General features: G+C 36.8%; 3 protein-coding genes across 4 annotated transcripts; all 3 read left to right on the forward strand.

Annotated features, from left to right (window-relative positions):
* The first annotated feature begins 2,079 nt into the window (after positions 1-2,079).
* Positions 2,080-6,894, forward strand: LOC122645489 (dynein light chain, cytoplasmic-like). The gene is made up of 2 exons (XM_043838800.1): positions 2,080-2,430; positions 6,513-6,894. Exons 1-2 carry the CDS (start codon positions 2,200-2,202, stop codon positions 6,666-6,668), a joined length of 387 nt encoding a protein of 128 aa, XP_043694735.1. The 5' UTR covers positions 2,080-2,199; the 3' UTR covers positions 6,669-6,894.
* A 4,708-nt stretch (positions 6,895-11,602) lies between these two features.
* Positions 11,603-18,762, forward strand: LOC122645757 (F-box protein SKIP28-like). The gene is made up of 3 exons (XM_043839113.1): positions 11,603-11,912; positions 12,007-12,329; positions 17,775-18,762. Exons 1-3 carry the CDS (start codon positions 11,840-11,842, stop codon positions 18,435-18,437), a joined length of 1,059 nt encoding a protein of 352 aa, XP_043695048.1. The 5' UTR covers positions 11,603-11,839; the 3' UTR covers positions 18,438-18,762.
* Positions 18,763-20,510: 1,748 nt separating this feature from the next.
* LOC122645756 (GDSL esterase/lipase At5g37690) lies at positions 20,511-22,450 on the forward strand. Of its 2 annotated transcripts, XM_043839112.1 has the most exons (7): positions 20,522-20,849; positions 20,957-21,084; positions 21,243-21,369; positions 21,468-21,580; positions 21,735-21,984; positions 22,063-22,273; positions 22,358-22,442. In XM_043839112.1, exons 1-7 carry the CDS (start codon positions 20,618-20,620, stop codon positions 22,371-22,373), a joined length of 1,077 nt encoding a protein of 358 aa, XP_043695047.1. In that variant the 5' UTR covers positions 20,522-20,617; the 3' UTR covers positions 22,374-22,442. The 2 variants fall into 2 exon arrangements, with proteins under 2 accessions (XP_043695046.1, XP_043695047.1); XM_043839111.1 differs by having other exon boundaries at positions 20,511-20,849; positions 21,735-22,273; positions 22,358-22,450.
* Positions 22,451-26,035: the final 3,585 nt, after the last annotated feature.

The following is a 26,035-nucleotide window of genomic DNA, read 5'->3' on the forward strand; positions in this document are numbered from 1 at the left end:
AGGGTGGAGCGATCATTTAGTCCTTTGCGTTTGAAGTGTGAACGTAGGAGAACGTTGTCGGGCATCATCTTTTTTTGTCCTTTTTAAATATTTATGGCTTTTTATAGTTATTCCATTCTATAAAACTATTATTCGTTTTGTTTTCATTTACTAAGTTGTACAAAACGTTTTTACATCTCTCCTTAATCTCCTAATCATTGTTTACCAAAAATAAAAAAACTCTTCATCATTTATTAATACATTGCATTTTTTTTTGGGTAGAAATTAATACATTAAATTTGATATAATTGAATTTGTACCTTTTATTTTCCTCATTTTAGCTAGTTTATGGATATTTGTTGCCCGGGCCTTTGTGCCTAATTTGTTATAGGAGTCCTTTTATTTTTTAGTCATTGTTTTTCATACTACATTCTTTGTTCCATTTCTGGCAATCTATATTTTAAATCCTCATCATCCTTAGTTCTTTACCAAAAATTTAGAGCTATAATTTTTAGTCATAGTGGCTAATCGAACTTATCTTCCTACCACTAAGTTTCCCTAAATGAATGTTGCTTTCCATTAGGTTTGCCTAGAACCTTTTTTACTATATTTTTTATATAATTAATGATCTTGTTCAACATTATATTAATTTTTTTTTATCTAAGTCCCCTTCTACTAATTTATAAATAAAAGTCTTCAGAATTTTCTCTTTTTTAGTCCCACCATCTTATCCTAGGGCAAGTAATATTATATATGATTATTAATCTATGTTACGTAATTAAGATCTTCTCTGATATATAACCATACATTCTTATATGTTAACCTATCAACACTTCTACTTTGAAAGAAGTCTATTCAGGCACAATTATGCTCACTTTTCAAAGTTACTAAATCTTCTTGTCTCTGTTTAAAGTATGTATTTATTGTTGATAAATGGCAAGTCACAACAAAATCTAAAACTGAAATCTCTTTCATATTCCTCTATCTACAATTATATCCACCATTAATTCTTTCAAATCATCTATCATTTCTTCCAATATGTCTATTTACATCTCCTCCTATAATAGTCTTTTCTGTCTAATTAATTTCTTGAATTTATCTATTCATGTGTTCTCAAATGATTTCTTAGTATTTTCATCTAATCCTATATGGGGTGCATAAGTATTATTTAAGGTGAATACCTATTTTTCTAGCATAAGTTTGATGGATATTATCATATCACTAATTCTTTTAACATTTACAACACATTTTTTTAAAATATTTACTTACTACTATTTCCATATCATTTCTATTATTTTTACCCCTAGTATATTAAAGTAGTCATTTAATTCCTTATATTTTTACCTTTGTACGTAGTTTTTTACTCTCTCAAGTAGTTATTTGTATACAAGTTATTTTAATTCTTCTTCTTTATCTAATTATATCTATCAGTTCTAAATTATTTCCCGTTAAGGTTCATATGTTTCAAGATAGTAACCTAATCCTATGCTTTTAGATTAGTGTCTTTACCCACACTCTTCCATGATACGAGAGCCTTTTACTCGCTTCTCACTTAAATTGTGCATCTTTTATAAAGCTGTCCTAGCTAACTTCATACTCACTATCTACTATAATCGGAACATAGACAACAGGTCTCTTTCAAGAAACACATTAGTATAAGTTCATAACATAAAATTCTAAATTAAGGTTTTATTAAAATATGGAAAAAGGAACACCACCACCCTGTTGCATAGCATGATGTGTACCTGTGTCAAGACATAGTCATGTGGAAAATGACCAACACACCCTTGATCCTTTCCACTTGAAAGTGATGCACCATTTATTTCACGCTCGATTGTGTTTGGACACAGGTACACACTGCATTGCACGACCAGGTGGCATTGTTTCGTCCTTTAAACTTTTACCAGGCTCGTCAACTATCCTTCTCTTGACTCAAAATGGTATTTGGCTGGCACACCGACTCTTTGTTTGTTGTGATTTTTCTATAAATAAAAAAAATCAGATCACAAAAAAATCCCTTTAGTCCAACTCCCAACGGCCCTCATTCGCACGCAAACATACGAAAAAGAAGGAACATAAAGAAGGGAATTTTGCCTGCCCAGTTGGGTCCTCTCTCTCTTGCTTCCTCCTTTTCTGGGTTTTCTGGGTTCTTCCTACAAACAAATGGAAGGCAAATAGATGGGGGAGAAGAGAAACTTGAGATTGAAATGAGAGACTGAAATGGAGGGAGCAGAGGAAGAGTTGGAGAGAAGAAGCAGATTCTTGAGTAGTCTCATACAGAAGAAGAAAACGATCGAACAGCAAGAACAGCATGAGCAACTCAACGTTCGAGTCAGGGCCGCTGACATGCCCGTCGCCTTACAACACCGTGCGTTCCGATGTGCCAGAGACTCCCTCGACTCCATGCCCAAAAAACTCGACAGTAAACGCCTAGCACTTGCTCTTAAGAAGGTGATATAAAGGATTTAAACTCTCTAATTCTCTATACTCTTCATCTTCCCTATGTTGTTTGTGTTCTGTGAGTGTTGGAGAGTGGTTTTTTACTTCTTAGTATAAGTCTCAACACTTTAGGTTTCAAATGGGTTTCTCTATTCATTACTGTTTTTGTCATATAAGTCTCAACACTTTAGGTTTCAAATGGGTTTTTCTATTCATTACTGTTTTTGTCATTTGATGGGTATCATGAATGAATTAGAGTCATCAAACATATGGAAGTAAACTTAATCAAGGGACTATTGTTACTCTGTAGAATGTTCAGTAAAAAATGCAACTTGATTATGAGGTTGTAAATGAATCCAAACAACGAGAACAAACAAATTTTTCCATTGTTTCGAAATCTTTTGGTGCAGGGTTCCTGGTCATGCAGTATTAAAGTTTGAGATTCAGTTTGGGCGGCATTGAATGTTATTCTAACCAACGTTTTTTGCTAGTAATGTGCTAATGCTTCACTAGTATAACCCCTGAATATACATTGCTTGGCATTAGATTGTGTTGATTATGGTTTAAGTGATAATAGTCTTCGCTAGAAAAGCTGAGATGGGCCAAACTCATGAAATCCATTTGGATCTAATATGCAATGGAAATCCCATGTGATTTTTGGGATTTGAAAATAACATGCATTTGTACATAGTGGTTCTCATGGACCTGTAAAGGGGTGTTTCTGAGGTTCAGGAACTATTTATAAAGCTTGTGTTCCTTACATGTGTCCCTTTTGCATAAGCACCAACATCTGTTTGTTTTTTTTTTTGGATCCTTATTTTATCATTCTCCTGTGTGACTCATTTATTAACTGTAATTATAATTGATGTATTACTGTTGCAATCGAGGCCATTCACTTGCCTACTTGTCAATCTTCATTTTTTTGGTTGGAGTGACTTCAGTAATTTTAATTGAATCTCACACTCAAGCCTATGTTCCAGTATTTTTTAAGACTCTTCCATCAAGCTTTGTTCCTTTATTAGCATTCTTTTTTCTATCTTGATTTAGCTGATCCAATCATCAAAATCAATAAAAAGGCATTGGGGACCAAGATCCAAATGGATCAATCTTGTTGGGAGGTACTGCCCAAGGAAATGAAAAGGTTACTTTCGGATCACAGATAATAAATAAACTAGAAACCAAATAAAATCGTATATTGAAACGGCTTCTGGCATCATCGCGGAGATTACGATGAACTTTGATGAATAAAACAAGAATTGGTAGAAATTCTATTAGGTGAAGCAAGTCAAACCTATTTTCATACTAAATGTTTAGTCCAATCATAAACAGTCGTCGTGTATTTTCAGTATTATCAAGTCTTGCCCCTTTGATGAAATACTTAAGAATCATGCTACGATAAAAATTTTGCTTAAAGTGCCGAATCTCTTTTCCACATGTGAATATAAAGGAGCAGGAGATTCATGAGGAAACTGTTTTCACCTCTTTGATCACACATCAGAGGTATGGGCTCCCACCTTACAACTAATGGGTATGTCAAAGAGGTAAATCTATTGCTGCCTGGTTAGCATACTGACACTTTTGTAGCTATTTAGGGCCTTATCACGGTGGCTGTTTTATGGTATCTTAATGGTGAGTAAACTGTCCATCACCTCTTCATTCATTGTGATCATGCATGCATCACAGCTATGGGTTGCCACTTCATAATTAACGGGTTGTGTCTTGAGTTATGCCGAAGGAGGTAAACTCTTGCTGGCTGGTTGTCAAACTGAGGCTTTTAGAGCTATGGGTAGGATCTAGAATGATTTCAAGCCTCAACCTGGTGCCTGTTCCATTGTCTATTTGATGGGGGGAGAAACCACAGATATTTTAAGTGTTTTAACAAGATATCATATAAATAGGAAACTGGATTAAAAACTTAAAATTTTTGGGCTGCTAATTTTATAGAGTTTATAGATAAAGAAATAGCTGATAGGATTGGCAATAATTTTTGGTTGTGGCTTCTCGCATTGATCTTGTATGGCTTGCAGCTTGTATGGTACGGTACAGCAAGCTTCTTATTATTTTTTGCTATTCTTAAATAAAATTTACTATCAAAAAATGAAAGAAAAGGTACAATTTTGCTGGATTCACCTTTAAAGTTAAAGATGGAAGCTGTTTTTATAGCTGGTGATAGGTTCATAGACTCATGTGGGGGGAGAAACAAGTATTTTCGTTGCCATGGGAGGACTAAAATCTTTAATTTCTCTTCATAACCAAGTAAAAGTTTTTCAATTCTTTCACGATCTGCATACTGAAATTTCCAAAACTTCATAAATCTGGAAAAATTTTCCATTCAAATCTGAAATTTCATTTAGATACTCTATAACTTCCTAATCTGTTTCAGAAATTTGTCAAATTTGAGTTTCTTTTCAAGTACTTCAACCCTAATAAACACGACATCTGGTGCTCCCTGCTTATGAAAATTCCAGAGATCTCCTGTATTCCATCGCTGGAAATATTTTGTCTCTAAGTAGTTTACTGTAACACATGTGGGTCATGATCCACTAGTTTTGTCTTACACTCTCTGCTTTACACATTTGGTTGGCTTTTGCTAATTGAGAGGATTCATGCAGCGATGTGTCTTTGGTCGTCAAAGGAACTCTGTAGTGGATTCAAAGTAGTTAATTTATATGGAATGCTAACAACTAGACTGTGAAAGTAGCTTTTGATTGACATAGGATTGGTGTAAATGGTTACTAAAAAGTTCATTTGTCCCTTGTAATATTGATGAGGTTGCAAAACAATAGTTGTACCATTTATATTAGAAGCTATCATTAGATAACAATAGCACTGCGTTTCTTGTTGTTCATAAAATAAAGACTACTATTACAATTGTTTCTCTGAGGATGGCTATTATGAGCACCAAACAGGGGATGATAAGAAATAGATTTTCCTAACCAAATACAAAGATCGGGCTTGTCTAAGTAACTTGTATATTACTTCTGGAACATCTTCGCATCCAGATTGCAGGTTACTTTTAATAGGTCTTTGTGCATTGAAGAATACTCCTTTGCCAAATTTCCTAACAATGGTTTAGGGTGTGGTATGTTCACACAGGTTGCTGCCTAGCTATGGTATATGATGCAGTCTTATGAAGAGGCAAGAATACCTCTAAATTTGTCTTTTAGTTTGATAACAATATTGTGAAGTTTCTCCTCTGTACCATCCAACTGAGATTATTTCAAGACCATGCATCTTTAAGTAATTCTATTTTGGCAAGCAATCCACGAACAAGATTTAAGTAGCCTTTATTCTTAATCTTCATATGTAAGTTGAGTTTGAAATGGAAATGATGAGCTCTTAAAAGAGTTTCCCTTTCTATATATGCATGTGTCCTTGTTTTGATCTCCAAAAGACTATGGTTGATGAATTCTTCCAGATCTCTTGCAGAGTTCAGCACACAGATTTTCTTTTAACTTTGACTGAAATGTTCTCTTTATTAGGAATATCTGTTGGAATTATTCTTTGTACTTTGCATATGTCCTTTTTAATCATCAGAATTATTCTTTAATTTTATTTAATATCATCAAGGAAGAGGTACTTGCAAAATGAATGCATTTGCTTAGGCTTGTCGGTTGCTCCTGAATGAAGTCATTTCATTTTTAATTTTCTCAGCATTTTTGCTCATAGGATGTTGGTTTGAGATGGAGTCTTGTGGAGTCACTCTGGTTATGGATAAACAGAGAAATAATAACAAATTAGGTTTTCCGGGAAATGAAACCATTTCTAATTGTTTTTTCATATTTGGGAGATGAATGGAGATGAAACCTTATCCAGTGAACACCACATGAATTCCAAATGAAATGATTTCATTCAGGAGGCAACCAAGCTTACCCTTATGAAGGTTTCCTCTCCTTTTATATAGAGGATATTATTAGATTAGCTTACATACTTGAGGTAGATAACAATAGAAGAACGAAAAATGGCATTTGTTTGGTCGCAAGCCAAGTATATTTGCACCACCATCTCCTAGACCTGTAGGCACTCTGTTCATCTGTTATCATCTTAGCACTTGTGTACAAACAGTTTTAATTGATTTTCTTTTGGTTTTTTAGGAATTTGACACATCATATGGTCCAGCCTGGCACTGCATTGTCGGAACAAGTTTTGGCTCATATGTTACCCATTCCCAAGGAGGTTTCTTGTACTTCAACATTGACAAAGTTTACATCCTACTATTCAAGACTGCTGTTGAGCCCCTGGGTCATTGACAATGATCATGATTTGAGTTTTACAAGCATTTGTGTCAGTTCCATGGTATTCAGGAAATATAAATTTACAAATTTTATTTGTAATGTAAATTTATAAAGACCATGTATCATTCCTTTCATATGTTTTACTCTCTCTGGTTATGTCTAGAATGAAGACTCTGGGACATGCAAATACAAGGAACCCATTTTGTGCTTTCTACTACCTGTATTGAACAGGCCTTTTCCTAATGGCCTATTGTTGTTTACATTGTCTCCATTCCTATTTTAGACCATTGGTGACTGAGACTATATGCTTCAAAATCTGAAGTTTATACTGCATCTATCCATAGCTTACTATACTACTGTCCGGAAACCTTCCCTTCTCTGTGACACATTCATGAGTATCCATTAGATACTAGTAGACATGTTCGTTGGTTTGTGAATATATGCATATTTGATTACTACATTAGTAAGTTTTGTGTTAGTTACACAATTATTGTTAGTAATGATTAGAAATGTTCTGATTTTATTTTAAACATTTTCATTGATTTTTTGTTTTCTGTTTTTGTTCCATTGCCCTTACCTATACTTCCATTCAGAAGGAGCCTCAGCAGTCCAAAGATAGAGGATTCAATCTTCTAGATCAATATGTTGGGCTGGAAAGCTTATTTTAGCCAATCCTTGTTTGCACTTTGCACTGATTTTACTTTATATGGATTGGGAAAGTTGAATCACATATAATTTGTAGGCAAACTTACACCTGAAAGTCAAGGTTTACCCTTTTATCTAGGTGGTAGTCTGCTGAGGGTAGACTATTAGCTGCAGGTAAACACCTTAGAATCATCACAATAGAGAATCCTCTATATTTGTCACTGGTCAAATTTTTTTTTTCTTAGGTACTTTCAGGTTCTTTTTCAAATGTGATCCTCGTGATGTATTTGATTGTTTCCTTTGTTTTTCAACAATTCAACTGTTGACTTTTACAAATTGGGTCAAATTTGAAAAGGAAATATAGGAAAGAAGAGAGAAAAAAAGAGTACCTCCGCAACGCGAAAAAGTTCCTCTACTGTAATGTTTGGATTAGGGGATGGTTACTGCCTAATGACCTGTATGTTTAATGTCACAGATATGATTCTGTCTTACTAATCTTTTTCCTTGATCTATTACAATTAGGTTGTGACATGCCTTATAACTTTGGATCCAAATGAATTCCAATCATAGAGAAGATCTGAGTTTGGTTGGATGAATCTATCTCCTGCCTGATAAAAGTTTTTTTGATACTTAAATTTTTTGGACAATTTCCTGACAGAATTTGCCATACAGGAAAATATATTTCAAAAATGGTTGAAAAATCAATATTCCAAAAGGATTTAATACAAAGGGTATGCATGGTTAAAGGTATCGGTACCGGTGGCCATATCAATCATCGCCGATACTGTTACCAATAAGATATATCAAGCCATATTGGCCTGTATTGTGTATAAACTAAAATATAAAGTATTTTTTTATCAAAACTCCCAACTCGTACCGGTTTATGTATCGGTGATACCAATACATATATGAAATCGATATGATACCAATAACTTGATCCATGAGGTAGGAAATGAAAGTACAATTATTGAGCTAGACATGAAATTCACAAATGGAGAATTCTAAAAATTCATATAACTAGCAAATGTATGTGGTTGGATTCCTTCTCAGTTCTTTAAAGCTTTGTCTATGTTGCAACAAAAAGGTAAAACAAAAGTAAAATAGAGATTTTTTTTCCAACTACCAACCAAACTAGAAGATTGTAAGCATATAGGAGATATAGGAATAGGAACATGAAGTGTGTGAAGGTGTAGACCAACGAGGTAGGTAGCTAGATAGGGGTCCATGCGTAGGTTTAAGGTTAAACAAAAGCAAAATAGAAAAATTTTTATTACCCAAAAATAATTGTGTGGTTCACTCAACAACTTATTGAATATGGGTAACCCACTCCCCCACTCCAACACCCCACTTCCCTAAAAAAATACCGAATATAATAACTAAAGTTTTTATAACTTGTCGACTTATATGTTAGTAGAAGAGTATGACAATGTAGAAATCCTCAACCATCATCTAAAATATAGTTATTTTCTCTTATGCTATTATGCTATATGTCTTTTCCTCAAATCTTTCTATAGTTGATATTTTTTTTCATCATTTCATCCAACCAAAGGGAATCTAAAGGTTCTTTTTGTTAGAAAGTGAAACAAGTGGACTAACAAAAAATAAAGAAAAATCAATAAAGTTTCCATTCTACTTCTCACTTAATAGTGGTGAAACTCGAGGAGTGCGAGCTATCACATAGTGAATGTTTTAGGTACTTGGGGTAAACTATTAACAAAGAGGTGATATAGAGGATGATATTTCCCACAGAATTAAAGTAAGATGGATGAAATGGAGAGGTGGTTCAGGAGTTTTATATGACAAATGCTTGCCTATTAAGCTTAAGGGAAAATTCTACAGGATAGTAATAAGACCAGCGATGATTTATGGGGCGGAATGTTGGATTGTTAAGAAGAGTAATATTGATAAGATGAGCGTAGTGGAAATGAGGATGTTAAAGAGGATGTGCGATAAGATCATGAGAGATAGAGTAAGCAATGGTTGTATTAGAACTGAATTGGGAGTTGCACCAATTCAGGACAAGCTCCATGAGAGCTGCTTGAGGTGGAATAATCATGTTCAACAAAGACCCATGGATGCACCAGTAAGGAAGAGCGACCAAATTCAATTTGAAGGAGCTAAAAGAGGTAGAGGCAGGCCTAAAATGACTATTGGAGAAATGATAAGAAAGGATATGCATGTGGTAGAGCTCGATTCTAGTATGACTATGGATAGAGTTATTTGGAGCATAAGGACCCATGTCGCCGACCCCTTGTAGGGGGATGTTCCTGGGATGCTGCTTTGACTATTGTTTAGACTTTTTCCTTTAGTAATTTTATTTTATCTTTTTACTTATTTTTACTCATTTTCTACTTTTTAATTCTAACTCCCTTCTACTTCTCTTTTTCTATTACTGTCATGACCTCTTTAGATCCATGTAGCCAACCCCATTAAGTTGGGATAAAGTTATGGTTGTTGTTGTTGTTTACTTTTCACTTAATCCCTATTGAAAGGTTCATCATCACATCGATGGATTATAGATCGAACATTAATTTTAAGCAATATTAATACTTAGTGGGAAGGAGATCAGAAAGATATCATGTCCGATTATGAATTGATTAGATAGTTTCTACATAGTAAAGTATCTATCACAAATGACAAGGGCTATAGCTCGGTTAGGTAAGGTAGTAGAGCACCTAGTTTACACGCACACCAATGTTTTCAAGGGGATCCATTATACAATCAACAAAAACTGATTTTATTGAGAAATAGAATCAATTAGAACTAGTATGATACTCGTTAAAAAATTGGTTAGTCTTGGCATTCTATACACGTTCTCTAGTATTTTGTCATGAATTTGCATCATATAAATAAGTTTTAGGCGAAAGTTGGGCACGCCACTAGCTTTTCTGGAGCTAGCAGCTCAACCAATGGGGCGTTAGGATGAGAGGGATAGGGGGACTTTTCCAAGGGAGGAGAGACACAGACATAGTGCTAGGCACAACGTTAGCATACCTAACTTTTACCCCTCAATGTCGTGGTTCAAGTCCAACAACAATATATTTGTTTCCAATTTGACTTATAATTGTTAACTTAGATTGACATAACCGCAACTAAAACCGATAAAAACTATATAACTAATTGATGGGCTGTTGGTCTAATCACTTCATATTTTATTTGAATACACAAGCACCAGGTTGTCATGGCCAATACTTCGCCTAATCCGAAGATGATTACGGACAACATTAATCGATGGATTACTGATATGCGAATTATCTTCATGTTTCAATAATGATCATTTTTTTTTTACTAAACCAATGTGTTACTTATGATTGCAATTTGCTAAAATGTTATTGTTCTCATCTAACTTATCCTATTCTAATTTCTACAAGACATACCAACAAATCATTAACTACATCAGGACGAGGCGTTGATCTTTTTTTTTGTTTTTTTATAGAATTGGCTAACAATTTGTCAAACAATTTTTTTGAGGCCGAAGCCAGAGGCTTTCTAAAAGGGATAACAACAATATCTAATTTACGATGAATTAACCTTCATATTTAGAATGTCTCACAGGAATTACAGGATATGTTACCAGAGCATATCGACCATCAATGTCCTTGAACATCTTTTTATGTCTTATCTTACTTTCATGCTCATTTTTCATCTGAAATTCTTTGCAATGATGCAAGCAACAATATTTGTTGCATTTTTCCAAAAATTATCCCTCTAAACCTTGGGGGATTAGCACGATATAGTAAATATTTTATCCTAATGTATTTTTTTTTTAGTCAAAAAAAAAAACTGTTTAACTAGAACTATTAAAAAGTAGTCTAATCGAAACTATTTATTAATTGATGGGAGAAAGAACGCTACATGGGTGCATGCATGTGGTGTGCTGCACCTACACCAGACACAGAGGCATGCGAACATGCATTTCACATGCCCCTGTGTCTGGGTGCAGAGCAATGCACCGCACACGCCCATATAGCATTCTCTTTCCCATTAATTGATTTTAATTTGAAATATTAGAACAGCTTATAATAAACAATTTCATTTTAATTTCTGCTTTTCATCCCTTGAACCGAATCAAAACCAAACCAATTAAGACCTTTACTGGTGACTTGTGACCTCATCTTCTGAGGACATCCAGCATTCCAGCATAGCAAACTCTGCGTGCTTATCCAAAAAATGATAATAATTCCAATTCCAAATTATTAGGATAAGGGTTAGCTAGTAAGGACCTTATATTCAGAAGGACTTCAAGGTTACCAAACTGCGTATCCAACACCATTTAGTAAGACCTGTGTATCTCTCTAACCCAATTTGTGTTTAGACCCAACGCCCAGTTCTTGTACTCCTCTCTGTGAGCTTTGGTATCTCTCTGACCTGCTTTCTTATCCTTTGTGGGTTCCCCTTTTAATCTTCTCAATAACCATTAACTAATCTTCTCCGCAAAATATTCTTCAAATTGAAGCCTTTTAACGTCAATATCATTCCAAATCTCTTCAGGAAGAAAAATCAAAATCATATCTTTTTATAAAGTGTTGATTCCATTGATCATGGAGAGCCCTCAATTTGATGAAAAGGAAAATCATGAATTTGGGTCTCTTTATGATTCTCAGTCAGAAGATGGTAGAGATTCTAAGTTTCTTGTTGTTGCTTACTCTTTGATTTATAGGGTTATTTCCCCAGCTCAATGACTGATTGAATCTTTCTCTTTGCTTAGTTCCAGCTCATACAGAAGAAGTTGTAGAACCAGGTGAACCCCACGAAGCTTTGTTCTTTGTCCTCGCTTACCAACAGCTACGTGAACGCCTTTTAATGAGGGCGGCGTGTAGATCACTCAGAGACGCTGTTGACAACGATGTGTTACTGTGGCTGGATATCTTTGTCGAACCCCCTTTGAGTTGCCGTCTTCTCAATGATTCCCTGTTGAAGATTACGTCTAAGGCGCATGGCAGGTTGAGAACTTTGTCTCTGAAGAGTTGTGCCAAGATTACAGATGATGGGCTGCAGAGGGTTATAGAGAACAACCCTCATATCAACAAGGTATGGACTTGTACTTTTTATTGTGGTTGGATTTACTTTGACATGTCTTTTATTTTGCGAATCAGTTACCCTGGTGGAGATTCATAATATGTGATTGATCACTTCCTATGAGATTTCTGTTTATGGTCTCCTCATGTAGTTAAGGTCAAGCTCGATTCTGAAAGTGTTCAGCTAGCTTGTATACATAACTTTAAGGAAGGGTGCATTGAAGGGTTCCTTCTCCTTGGCTAGTCCAAAGAAACACCTTCAATCATCCAAAAGTGGAAGATAATGGATTCAAACTAGCATCTTAGCAGGTTCGGAATCCCACTTGATAGGCAGAACCGCAGGAGCTCAAACCAGTAGTAGGAGATCGATCAAAAACTTCCAAAATAGATCTCAGAACATTCCCAAACCACTATCAAAACTAGGTCTCCCCTAGTATTCCAAACCCTCAAAGTTAAATTCCAATCCAATGGTTGGACATACAGATATGAATAGGGGAATCAAATTAGAAACAAGATTCACAACCACACAACAGAACAGCATAGGCACTAGATTCACATTCACAACCACTCATCATATAGAACACGATATATGAGAACCAGCTTAATCCGATGACCAGATTCTACAGTTCATTAACTCAACAGAATAGTCACTAAACAGAAGAATTTAGTAACCACCAGTAGTTCCCTATCCACAGGGCTGATCAAGCCCCAACTTGGGTTAAAGGCAAGGTGTGAATACCCTACCAGTTAGAAACCCGAAATATCTTAGAGTTCTAAGGGCTAGAGGTTGAGATAACAGTTTTCTAATGTTGCAGTCAAATGACAACAGAAACAGGGAACCACAGGTATGGTTTGAAGGCAGTAAACCAGCAGTAACTTCAGATCAGTTAAGCCTCACTTAATGCCAATGAAGGACCTTTAATAACCACAGAATAGACCAATATAACGGAAATGGAGATCTATACTAACTTAATATTGTAGGATAAAGTGAAGGAGGAAGATAAGTGGGTGAGCCTTGGTGCAACAGTTTAGTTGTGCTATTGCAACCTGTTGATTGTGAGCTCAAAACTTAGAAACAGCCTCTCCTGCAAAGCAGGGGGTAAGGCTGTGTACATTTTCCCCTCCCAGACCCTATGGTAGTGGGAGCCTTGTGCACTGGGATGCTCTAAAGTGAAGGAGGAAGATAGAAGGGAAAGGATATGGTTTGAACTTCTCATTCAATCCTGGATCAGCATCTCACCGACCTTGCAAAACTTCATCTCACTGCCATGGGAATCTGAATCTCATAGATGTAGCAGACCAAAGCCAAGATTATTAGCTTCCTCAAATCGTGGGGTAGTTCTCCCCCTTCCTTCTTATTTATAGCTTTAGGAAAATAACAGTGTAGAACCTTCTCTGTGTGGCCTAGAAAATCCCTTACACCCTTGGACTTTCAGGAAATAGAAACTCTTCCAAAATAGAAACTAACTTAGCAACTTAAAATAAGAAGTAATTTAATAACAAAATAGAAACCAACTACTACTAATAACCTCCCCAATGCAAGGACTAATGGAATGACTACGTAATACTCAAACCTGGTCCAATACTAAAACCAATACTTGGACCATAAAACAGAAACCGCAAGGCCCAACTAGGCTTCCATTGTGGGCTAAACTTGATGGCCTTGTTGCTGAAGTCCTCCTTCTCTTCCTTGGTGATGAGATCTGCATCAGCTTTCACCGTCTTGAAAAAACTCGACATCAAGTTTTAGAAAGTTAAGGGTTCAGCTATGTGGTGAATGCCTTGTTTCAGTCCATAGCAGAACTCTGGTAGCTCTCGGAAGTTGGGAATGTGGTCCTCAAAGCGAGGAGCCCTTGAGTGGAATGGCGAACTCTCTATGCTCAGCCTCTAGGTCAGATGTATATTTTAAAATTTTGTCCATAGAGTTTCCTCGAATTGTGTTTTCGATTTCAAACTTCACTGTAGTGCCGAGCTCCTTGAGTTCTTCATCATTTTCATTCCCAATAATCTTAGTTGTTGGGACCAATGAGTTTCCTCACCATCATCAGTATCCAGTTGCTCTTCAACCTTCTCCTCAAGAGGGAGTCCATCATAAAACTCAGCCTTTGGGTAGGCTTCAACGGCAACCATAATAGCATTCTTTAGGCGTTGAGGGAAAAACTTGGTGAAGTGACCATAGTTGTTGCAGTGATAACACTGTACGTCACCTCCGCTACTCGTGAGATTTTCCTTTATCTATGGTTGTGGGTGTAGATCGTCCTAGTAGCTGGAATGCTTCTTTGGTCCTCTCCAGATTGTGAATTGACTCGTCCAACTGGAGTCCTTAAGAGATTTTCCTCTTGAAGTGCCTTTTTGAAACAGTCTTGTGTGCTTGTAATTCCAATTTTATCACATCTCAGGTTTCAACCCTAACATGAATCCGTGAGACAAGCTGGTCATCCTCCTTATCATGCTTGTACGAGCAACAAGAGCATCAAACCGATCCACATATTTTTCCACTGAGAGTGAACCTTTTTGAAGAGTATACAACTTGTCATGCAGGCGCCATTAGAAAGTCTGAGGGACATACTTCTCTTTTAGTTCTTCACGCATCTCCTCCCATGTGGTAGGTGTTGTACCACATCGTTCCAACTTCCTCTTATTATTCTGCCACCACTCTCGTGCAGGTCTGATAAGCTTAGACCAAACTAACTTCAATTTCCTGGCTTCAGGTAAATTAAACCAGTCAATAATTATCCAAGCAACACAGCGAGTCATAGAATACCTGAGGATCGTGCCTGCCATTATATTCTTTTAACTCCATCTTCACCTTGTGAGTATCGCCAAAGCGTCTCTAAGGTGTGCCGTTATCAAAGTAGGATCTCTGTTCGTCGAAAGTAGTTTGTGGTGGAGCGTTTCTAAATGCTGAACGATTCATCATCCATGTGTTATTGGCCATTGAATGGACTGGTTGTCCTTTTAAAGATGGTGTAGAATCAAATCAATCAATGAAATGTTCTACCATAGTAAACAGTCTAAGATTTGTTTCATCATATCGGGCAACTGTGTATGAGGGTCCGGTGTTTAATGTGGAACATTGGAGCCACTTTTAGCCGTGGTTCTGATACCTAAAATAATGGATTCAAAGTAGCATCTTAGCAGGTTCAGAATCCCACCCAATAGGCAGAATCTTAGGTGCTCGAACCAGTAGTAGGAGATCTATCAAAAACTTCCAAAATAGATCTCAGAACAGTCCCACACCACTATTGAAACTAGGTCTCCCCTAGTACTCCAAACCCTCAAAAGTTGGATTCCAATCCAATGGTTGGATATAAAGATATGAACAGAAGAATCAAATTAAAAACTAGATTCCAGAATTAAAAACGAAGCTATAACTTCACAACCACACTACAGAACAGCTCAACAGAATAGACACTAAATAGAAGAATTTAGTAAGTAGTAACCACCATGAGTTCCCTATCCACAGGCCTTGATCAAGCCCCAACTTGGGTCAAAGGCAGGGTGAATACCATACCAGTTAGAACCCCAAAAATACCTGAGTTCCAAGGGCTAGAGGTTGAGATAACAGTGCTCTGACATTGCAGTCAATTAACAATAGAAACAGGGAACCACAGGTATGGTTTGAAGGCAGTAAACCTGCAGTAACTTCAGATAAATTAAGCTCACTTAATTCAATAATCTCAGAACAGCTACCAAAATAACTGAAACAGATATCTATTACACTCATTTATATTGTAGGATAAAGTGAAGGAAGAAGATAGAAGGAAAAAGATATGACTTAAACTTCCAATTCAAGCCTGGATCAGCATTTCACCTTGCAGAACTGCATCTCACAGCCATGGGAATCTGAATCTCACAAATGTAACAGACCAAAGCCAAGGTTATTAACTTCATCAAATCATGGGGTAGTTCTCCTCCTTATTTATAGCTTTAGGAAAAGAACAATGTAGAAGCCTCCCTTGTGTGGCCAAGAAGATCCCTTACAACCTTGAACTCTTAGGAGAAGAGAAACTCTTCCAAAATAGAAACTAATAAGGCTTACTAAAAGTCCAGCCCCATAAAACAAACAATGAAAACCAAGGTAGAAACTTACTTTACAACTTAGAACAAGTAATAATTTTATTAACAAACATAGAAACTAACTACTACTAATAACACACACCCCCCCAATGCAAGGACTACTGACTGGTTTTGTAATACTCAAACCTGGTCCAATACTTGGACGTCAAAACAGAAACCGCAAGGCCCAACTAGGCTTCCTTCATGGACTAATCTTGATGGCCTGTAGCTGAAGTCCTTCTCTTCCATTGTGATGAAATCTACATCATGGGACCAATTCCAGCCCAACTCGTCCAGGACTGAAAGTTTCACCAGGCTGAGGCCCCCCCTTTTTTTTTTAATTCCAGCCCAATTTGTCCAGGACCAAAAGTTCCACCAGGCTGAGGCCCCCCTTTTTTAGGAGGCCCTACTACCTAGTAAGAGAAGAGTAAGGACAAACAATTATTCTCTTTTCTTGATCACTGCGGTGGCACACAAGTTTTTATACCGAGTTAATTTCCTATTTTCCTCTCAAGTGTAATGTGCAGGCCAAATTTATACTTCCCACATACACAATATGCCACTTGATTGTCCCCCAGCTATCAGTAGAAACAGACGAGTTTATCCATCAATCCATCATTCCAAGAATCAGACAAATATGAAGAGAAGTAACGGTGTTATTAAATTGACTGAAACTTTGGAACAAAGAGTACAGTTGGGTTAATTCACTCCAGGTTTGGTATGTGTTAATGCTGGCTCCTGTACCAGGAGATCCCAGAATTTTCAGATGGGAAGAAGCACAAAACCGTTGTTTTCTCATATCTTTCTGTCTGATTGCATGGTCATTTATGATGGATTTTTTTTTTCTCGGGGGGGGTGGGGGGTGGGGGGGTTGGGGGAACATGAAGAGACTTGTTACTGCATGGTGACATGTATTAAGTAGGCTTCAGGTGGATTGTTGTACATTCTTCAGTATCTATAGCACACCCATAAGTTGCAACTTAGTGTAATGACCTAAGATATATATACCTGGGTGTCAAGTTTGGATCCATCAGATTCAAATTGAATTCTTTCCAAAAATATTATTAGAGTTTGGAATATCAAAGCGAAATGAAGGAGTACAGGGAAAATGTTCTTTTTCTTTCAAACAAGCTTTGGATCTTATGTTTACTTTGAAAATGTAGTTCGTGAGTTGATCATATGTTCAATAAAGAAACTTGTTTTATATATTTCTGACCCCATGTGACTCATGTCGTGGTTCACTATATTAGAGAGGCCACCACACCTGTTTTAGTTTCCGTAGAGATCAAGCTTGCATAAGATTTTGCTAACGACAGTTATGATTTTTTTTTAATTGTTTGGGGGGGGGGGGGGGGTGTTAGAAGTTATAATTGATCTGATGTTTGTGTTTTTGGTTCAGCTCTATGTCCCAGCATGCACTAGCTTAACAGCAAATGGCATTGTGACAATAGTGAAGATGCTGACTGATTTGAAGCAGCTAAGGTTGCATGGTATTATCGGCATTACAAAACAACACATTGAAACTATCCTCAATTGTCTCATGGTGCAAAAAGAGGACCAGAAGCAGCCCATATCGTTTCTCTATCACAGACGATTTTCTCCGCTCATCAATTTAGACACGGCTCCTCCAATAGATGTCGGTGTCTGTCCAAAGTGCAGTGATGTGAATCAGGTGTTCGACTGCCCAAGGGACAGTTGCGAGTGGAAAAAGGTGCACCCACTGCTTGAATGTAGAGGATGTTCTCCTTGCGTCCCAAGGTGCGAGGAGTGTGGTGGATGTGTGGATTTGGGCGAGTTGGATGATACTGTATGCATGGATATCTTGTGTTCAGAATGCTGGCTACGGCTCCCTAAATGCAACCTGTGTAACAGACCCTATTGTAATCTGCATGCTGATCATGGGATGTTCCTGCCTGGCAATACTGGATTTATATGTGCCCGTTGTCATATATCATCCACAAGAGATCTGGATAGGTGGTCATCAGGGTTTGAAGAATGTATGATTGCAGATCAGTATCCACCAATATTTTCTGATATGTATGGATACATATCGTATCTTTAAGGTATTGATATGATGCTTATTAGTTATTAATGTAAAAAATGTATCGCAATGTATCAGTCTATACGACCCGATACGATACGGCTCGCTATGGCTCAATAATAATTGATACAGTTCAATACTCGCACTATGAATACATTGCTTCATTTTTTTTAATTTTTTGTATTGCTCATGTTTGGTCTGTACAACATCATCTAGGTTGCACCTTTACCTGAGACCACTTCCAACTCTAAGTGTGAACCAATCTGCAATTCTATATGGTATTAGACCATTAGGACATGTAACAAACCTCATTATTTATACATAATCAATTGAATACAATTTTCTCGTTGTATTTTGTTCTCTTTTTTTATGCATGATTTATTTTACATGTTGTTTATTTATAGGGACTCAAGGAGTCATGTTTTTGGTCCTTGCTGTTTTACATGGTTACGCCTTTAGTTTAGGCTTGAATTTTACCTTTGTTAGTTGTTATTACATTTTACAACAACGACAACAAATTGAGTCTTATACCAACTCAATGGGGTCGGCTATATGGATCCAAACAAAACAAAGTAAGGACAACTAAGGTCTAACCAAAAAAAGGGAATGAAGAGATGGGGAAAAAAATGGATGAAAAAAGAAATGGAAAATGGAAAATGACAAATGAAAGATGAAAAATAAATAGAAAAATGAAAGACAAAAGGTTCTCTTTGAAGTTAATGTAAGAGGAAAGTTGCACAGCCTAGTAGGTCATAAGAATCTCAACTAAATGGGATCTGTTACATGGATCCATACCCTCCAAAGGGCTCCATCCAAGATCATACTTGGTACAAGACCTACACTATGCATGTCTTTCCTCACAACTTCTCCTATGGTCATTTTAGGCATACCCTTAGCTCTTTTAATTCATTTATTCGGAATAATATCATTTCTCCTTACTAGGGTGTCCCTAGACCTCCGTTGAATATGACCATCCCACCTTAAACGACTCTCTTGGAGCTTGTCATTGATCAGGGCAACCCTCAAGTCCGCTCTAATGTGTTCATTCCATACTTTTATTAGTAGTTATTCCTTATTACATTTATTGATATATTCACTCAACAATCATCTAATCAAGTAGTCATTTATATATTTTAAAAATTAGCCAGACTCGCCCAGTTTTATGTGACGTGGGTAAAAACCTAAGTCTTATTTGACTCGGACGAATCATTACCAAGTCATGTCATTTTTCACTCTGGCCGAGTCTACATCTACATGACTCTTGAACATGTTTGTTAAAATTTTGACTCAACTCAGGTGACTCACCCGAGTTGAGTTACTTTATTGTGTTATTTGACGAAGAAGTAAGATTACAAATAATTTGAAACCTTGAACGATGTCAATAAGAAAATCCCTTCATGTTTTATAACATTATCCTTGAGATTCAATGCTAATAACAGAATATTTCTCATCTTTCGTTTTAATATGGTCTGTGTATAAGCATGCTACAGTGAGTTACATTGAGTTTGGGATTGCTTCTATCAGGAAAATGAGAGAGAGAGAGAGAGAGAGAGACGACAAGGCTGGTGGGACATGGTTTCATCTTCCTCTGTTATGGATTTCATTTGGTGTTCTAGGGACGAGGTAAGGATTTGCTTCTTTTGCTTTTCACTGGAGAGTGGATGTTTGTTGGAATGAATGTTTCCCATGGTTGTTGATCTTACTGAAACTTTGTTAATTCCTTTCTGCTTTCAGTTATAGAGTTGGTATTTCTTCCAACAAAAAAACAATAACCTGGCAGGTTCCACTTCCTGTTACAGGGAATTCCCTTTCATGTTCAGCTTTACGCTGTAAGATGTTACCTCCATTAACAGAGCTGAAAACCAAGGCAAAATTTATATGTAGCATAGCTAACAAACGTGGGAAAGAAGAAAATTTTTTATTTCTAACATTGGATGCCCCGCACCAACAGACCAGAGAAGTTGGCCAACGGCCAACTGATTCAAAGACCATCAACCACCAGATTTTCCTAAATCGACCATTAACCACCAGATTTTCCAGAAGTGCAGTTAAACCAATTGAACAATTTTTAATAAGACCTTTATGGAAATCAAAGTAAATACCTAACTTGAAAACTTAAAGAAATGGGCAAGACTTGGTTGCACCATGTTTGCTATATAAATCCATGTAACTACTATAAACCTGTCAGCCAAAAGTGAGCAATGGCGATGCATGGAACATTAGCATTTGTGATCCTCACTGCCATTGTTTCCATGGCTTCTGCAGCTACACCAGTCACATTCGTCTTCGGCGATTCATTAACAGATGTTGGGAACAACAACTATCTCCCATATTCTCTTGCAAAATCGAATTTCCCGTGGTATGGGGTTGATTATGAAGGAGGGAAGGCTACAGGAAGATACACAAATGGAAGAACAGTTGGTGACATTATATGTACTATGGGCTAACCTTCAAGTTTCAGAATTAGTTTTCAATTTGTTCCGTGTTTGTAGTTATGCTCACTATTATAGTATTTGAATTAACCCAGTCAAATTTTGCAGCTTCAAGACTTGGGATTCCATCACCACCACCGTATCTTTCCTTGTCTCAGAACGATGATGCAATTCTTACTGGAGTTAATTATGCATCTGGTGGAGCTGGCATTCTCAATGACACAGGACTTTATTTTGTAATTACCAACTCCTTCATTATCAATCTCTGAATCTTGGCTTGAATCTTGGCTTGGACAAAGCAGCAATGCTTCTCTATTAGCTAGCAAACCTTCTTCATTCAGTGTTCAAAACTCTACTTTTCATCTTTCTCACACTTAGCCATTGTATGCCACAGATTCAAAGACTGTCTTTTGATGATCAATTAGATTATTTCGAAAAGACCAAAGGCAGAATCAAGGCTAAAATTGGAGAGAAGGCAGCAGATAAGCTATTGAACAATGCCATCTACTTAATTGGTCTAGGTACGTCTTCCAAATGCAGAAAGTGTTTCACTTGCTCTCCTTTCAAAGCTCTTCCATTTGAGCCTCTCTAAAGGAGAAATTACATCTTTGTGTTTCAGGCAGCAATGACTATGTCAACAATTACTTGCAGCCCTTCTTGGCAGATGGTCAACAGTATACGCCAGATGAATTCTTAAACCTTTTAATCTCCACCTTAGACAAACAACTCCAGGTAATTGTCTGCAACTTCATCTCAGCCACTGTTGCCGTTAATAACAAAGTCCTAAATTCATTTTTGATAGCATTGAGAAGTTGATTTTGTATGGATAATTTGAGATTCTCTTGATAATTTTATCACTCAATCATTGATGGGTTTGCTTTTAAAGAGGCTGCATCAACTGGGAGCACGGAAGATTGTCTTCAATGGGATTGGTCCTCTTGGCTGCATTCCTTCCCAGAGGGTGAAATCAAAGACAGGAGGATGCTTAAAGCGAGTCAATGAATGGGTTCAGCAATTCAACTCAAGAGTGCAGAAACAACTTCTCTTTCTCAATCATCGGCTCCCTTCTGCACAACTAAGCTTTGCAGATTCCTACCCTGCAGTATTAGATTTAATCATGAACCCTACAGTCTATGGTAAAAATGTTGCTTTGAAAAGATTCAAGACTACAACTTGCTTTGTCTTATTGGTTGAATTAACTTGGGTTCTTGCAGGTTTCAAGATCTCCAACACCTCATGTTGCAATGTGGACACAAGCGTGGGAGGACTCTGTTTACCCAACTCAAGAATGTGCATCAATCGCAGAGATTATGTTTTCTGGGATGCTTTCCATCCAACAGATGCAGCAAACGCCATTCTTGCCGAACGCCTCTTCTCAATGATCTTCGCCCATTCTCATTCCCCTGCACCTGCACCGGCACATTCTCGACACTGATAATCTCAGTTACTTGAGCAATATGGCCATCTACACGAGCTTAGAACCCAAATGTTCATCATCTTCAATATCATACCTTCTCGGCACTGATTAATCTTAGATACAGTAGTACTTTGGCTATGTACACAAGAGCTTAGAACCTAAATATTCATCTTAAATATCATATGCTTTTAATGTTCAATCCATCTATAAATGAAAATCTTCGATTCCAAAAAGATCCCAGATCCCCAACCCAGTCACCATTAACAGAAAAATGACAACTGGGTTTTAATTAATCGAACAGGATTGAATAGAACCCAAACTTGTGTAAGGTTTGACAGAAAGAACAAATGGAAAATTAAGAGTGATTGCTCTCAGTCGAAGGGCCAAAGTTTTCCACATAAGAAACTTTACGAGGGAACCCTCTTGGAATTGCATCAGGAGCACTCCCCAACGCTAGGCAGAACTTTCTTCTTCTCTTTAAAAGTGAGAATCGCTAGTCGTTAAACCACGATAATCCCACCATTAAAGCAAAGAGTCATGAAGCAACACCTAGCATAAGAGAGAGCGTCAGATCCAAAAAACAAGAGGGACAAACCCCTCTGCTTCTCTTCAGTGTGGTTAAAGCAAACGATCATCATCGAGCAGCACAACCTCAATCTTCGATTAAATCCAATCGAATAAATATCTTATCAGTACCAATTCCAAAAGGGGAAACTAGAAAAACGAAGAGAAAAGGATCAGTAATTGGAAATAAATAGTGAAGAATATGGAAATTTTAAAAGAAAATGTGGAACCTACGAGAAAAAGTGAAATCCATGTAAGTGGGGCTTAGGACTTCACTGGTCCTAAAAGTACCTCTTTTCCTTTCGCATCTTTTCGTATTCCCTCTGGTTTTGATCGACAGAGAAAATCATACTAAAGATGCTACTTTTCCATTGTGAAAGACTAAGATCGATTTTAACAAAAAAAAAACCAAAACAAAAATCACTTTAAATCTGCTAGTTTTACCAAGAACAAGAAGAGGACGACGAAGAATTAAAAAATTGATAAACCCTACAATCCGACGGACGATTTATAGGTCTCCACAAGAAATGAAGAAATTAGGGTTTCCACGATGGTCTTGTCTTACGTAATTGGCCTCCTTTTAAATCTAAATTACTTCTCGCGTCCCCTGCCCAACTGGCCGTTGATTTGGGACCTTTTCATTTTAGCAATCAGTCATGATTTAAGCTCATCGTGAGCGTAATAAAATGTAATATGTCCTTATCAAAAAATAAATAAATAAATAACATAATAAGTCTATAGGGATTAAGTTCGATTTGATTTTCCTCCAGCCGTGGCCCGTGGCGGAAGCTGGGCCTGTGCAATGATCCAAACACCCCTTGTTTTTGTTGAACTGAGTTCTTCAGATTCTGTCATGGCTGATGGAGAGCCAGATCTGCACCTTTATTTTTTGTAAAGGTACTTCTTATATAAATATAAACAAGAAATTTAATATTCTTAGGGTTTCTCTTATGGAGAAAGGAGAAAGGCGCTACTTACCTCTTACCTCAGGACCCCTCTGGTTGCTTAGAGTAGTTAGAAAACTATTTTGAATGGTGTCTTAAATCATGTCTATTCAAAACTTGGATTGTGAAAAACCCCTCTATTGTCTCAAGTAGGTAGACCTATCTTAATTAAATTTGTACTCAAGTTTGTCTCTACTTATTAGATGTGATTAAATCAAGACTTTGGAATATCTTAAGTCTTCCCAAAAACCTAGGATGTCTAGGATTTTGAAGTTATAGTCATCATAAAAAATGCTTATTAGTCAAGTTGGCTTGGAGAAGGTTCATTAGCCCCCGTGATCTTTGGGTTCAAGTTGTTAAGAGTAGGTATTTCCCTCATTTGTCTATGTGGGACTGTGTAGTCACTAAAAATAAAGGAGTAGTATGTGTGATCATAGTTAACAAAAACGGGAACGGTAATAAAACGGAGTTTTATGATACGGATTTTAAATGATAAAAAATTACAAATGGGCGGTCAAATAAAACAGTCAAAAAAACAAAGAGCGGTAAAAAATGAAAAACGGACTATACGGATTTTAAACGTTTATATTTCAAAAAAACGGAACCAAAAAAACGTCACTATTCTCATATAAATTGAGGAATTTTTATTTGAAATACATGCTTCTATTTTCGGTATCCATGCATTGACTTTGAGTTGAAGGTGATATCATGAAAAATGTAGCCATTCGAGTCATCTTTACGTCAATGAAAGAATCAAACCGATCAGAGTTCAGGAGAGAGACATATGGTCAGTTAAGTCCAAGGTCTTAAAAAAAGCCAAAAAAAAAGGAGAGCGTGTTTAAAACGAGAATACTTGCCGTTTGCCATTTTTTACCGTATATTTGGGAAACATACGGCAAAATGTGTTTAAAACAGGAATCCGTTTTAAACGCGTTTTTGCTAACAGTGTGTGTGATATTAACCCCATTTTGAAGCAGAATGTCAAAGACTCAAAGTGTTGTTTGTAATTTCCTATTTCTAATTGGAATGATAGGTGGGTTTTACACTCAAAGTTTATAGAATTCCATCCCAATGTGTGTTGATGAATAAGTTCTATTTTGTTAATGAATTAATAACTAATATAGATTAAAACCCTCTCCAATTCCCCTATGGTGCAATGTTGTGTAGTTCGGGGTGGAGAGATCGACACCTGGCAAGTGCAACATCCAACGGTCCGAACTATACCGCCCCATTTTTGTTTTTCTTTTTTTTCTTCTCAAGCTCAACATCGTTGACTGTCGCACTTGCCAAGTGTTGAGCTCTCCACCCCAAACTGTACAACACTGCTCCATGGGGGAATTGGAGAGGATTTTAATCCTTGCCAAAACTATATATAAAGTCTCCATTATCCCTTCTAGTTGATAATTCCTTGCTAAGAACAATCTGGGTAATGACTTTCACCATCGTAAGAAGTTTATATGGACGTATGTTTGGAAATTAAAGCTTCATCCTCATTTTAAAGAGGTTTTTTTTTTTTTTTGAAAAATATTTAATTGGTAGAGTACCTACTAAAGATAAATTAGCCTCTTTTATAGATATCGATATCAATTGTCCTATCTGTAAATGAACATGAATTTAGTTGGCATTTATTTTTGTCTTGTCCTTTTTCTAAGCGTATTTGGGCAGTAGACTATTAGGGTTACGCACTAAGTCTCTCCATGCTGACTCCATACTTGATTTATTTAAATATTGTATGTGTTCATCGATGGTGCCTCCTTATGATCTCAATCGTCTTCTATCTATTGCTGTCATATAATTTTGTAATTCTTGTGGTTATATAGAAACAAATGTATTTTTCAGAAATATACCCAATCTTTCCCATAATTTGCATTTAATTTACAATTGGTATGTTTTAACCTTTCATTTGATGCCCTCATCTTACTTAAATAACTTCCATTCAACTGGGAAAAATGTCCCCACATGATTACATTACTTTGCCTTTTTGTGGATCAACTAGTCTTGAGTTGGTGTTTTTATTCTAATTCCTTTATGAGTGGATGGGCCTCTATTGGTTTTTTATAATGCAAGATTCTATTCTGTCTCCTTGAGTTATGGTATTTCAAGGTCTCTATTGGCATCAAAGACCAAAGGTATCTTGCAAGGCTCTCACCAAGCAAAGGCACGGGTTGAGAAGTAGAGGTGTTTAGTGGTTGGTCCAAAATTATGCAGGTGGTGATTAATGCAAAGACGTAGCACTAGCTGGTCTTTAGACTTATATGATAT

Source organism: Telopea speciosissima, chromosome 11 (genome assembly GCF_018873765.1).
Source record: "Telopea speciosissima isolate NSW1024214 ecotype Mountain lineage chromosome 11, Tspe_v1, whole genome shotgun sequence".
NCBI classification, from domain to species: domain Eukaryota; kingdom Viridiplantae; phylum Streptophyta; class Magnoliopsida; order Proteales; family Proteaceae; genus Telopea; species Telopea speciosissima.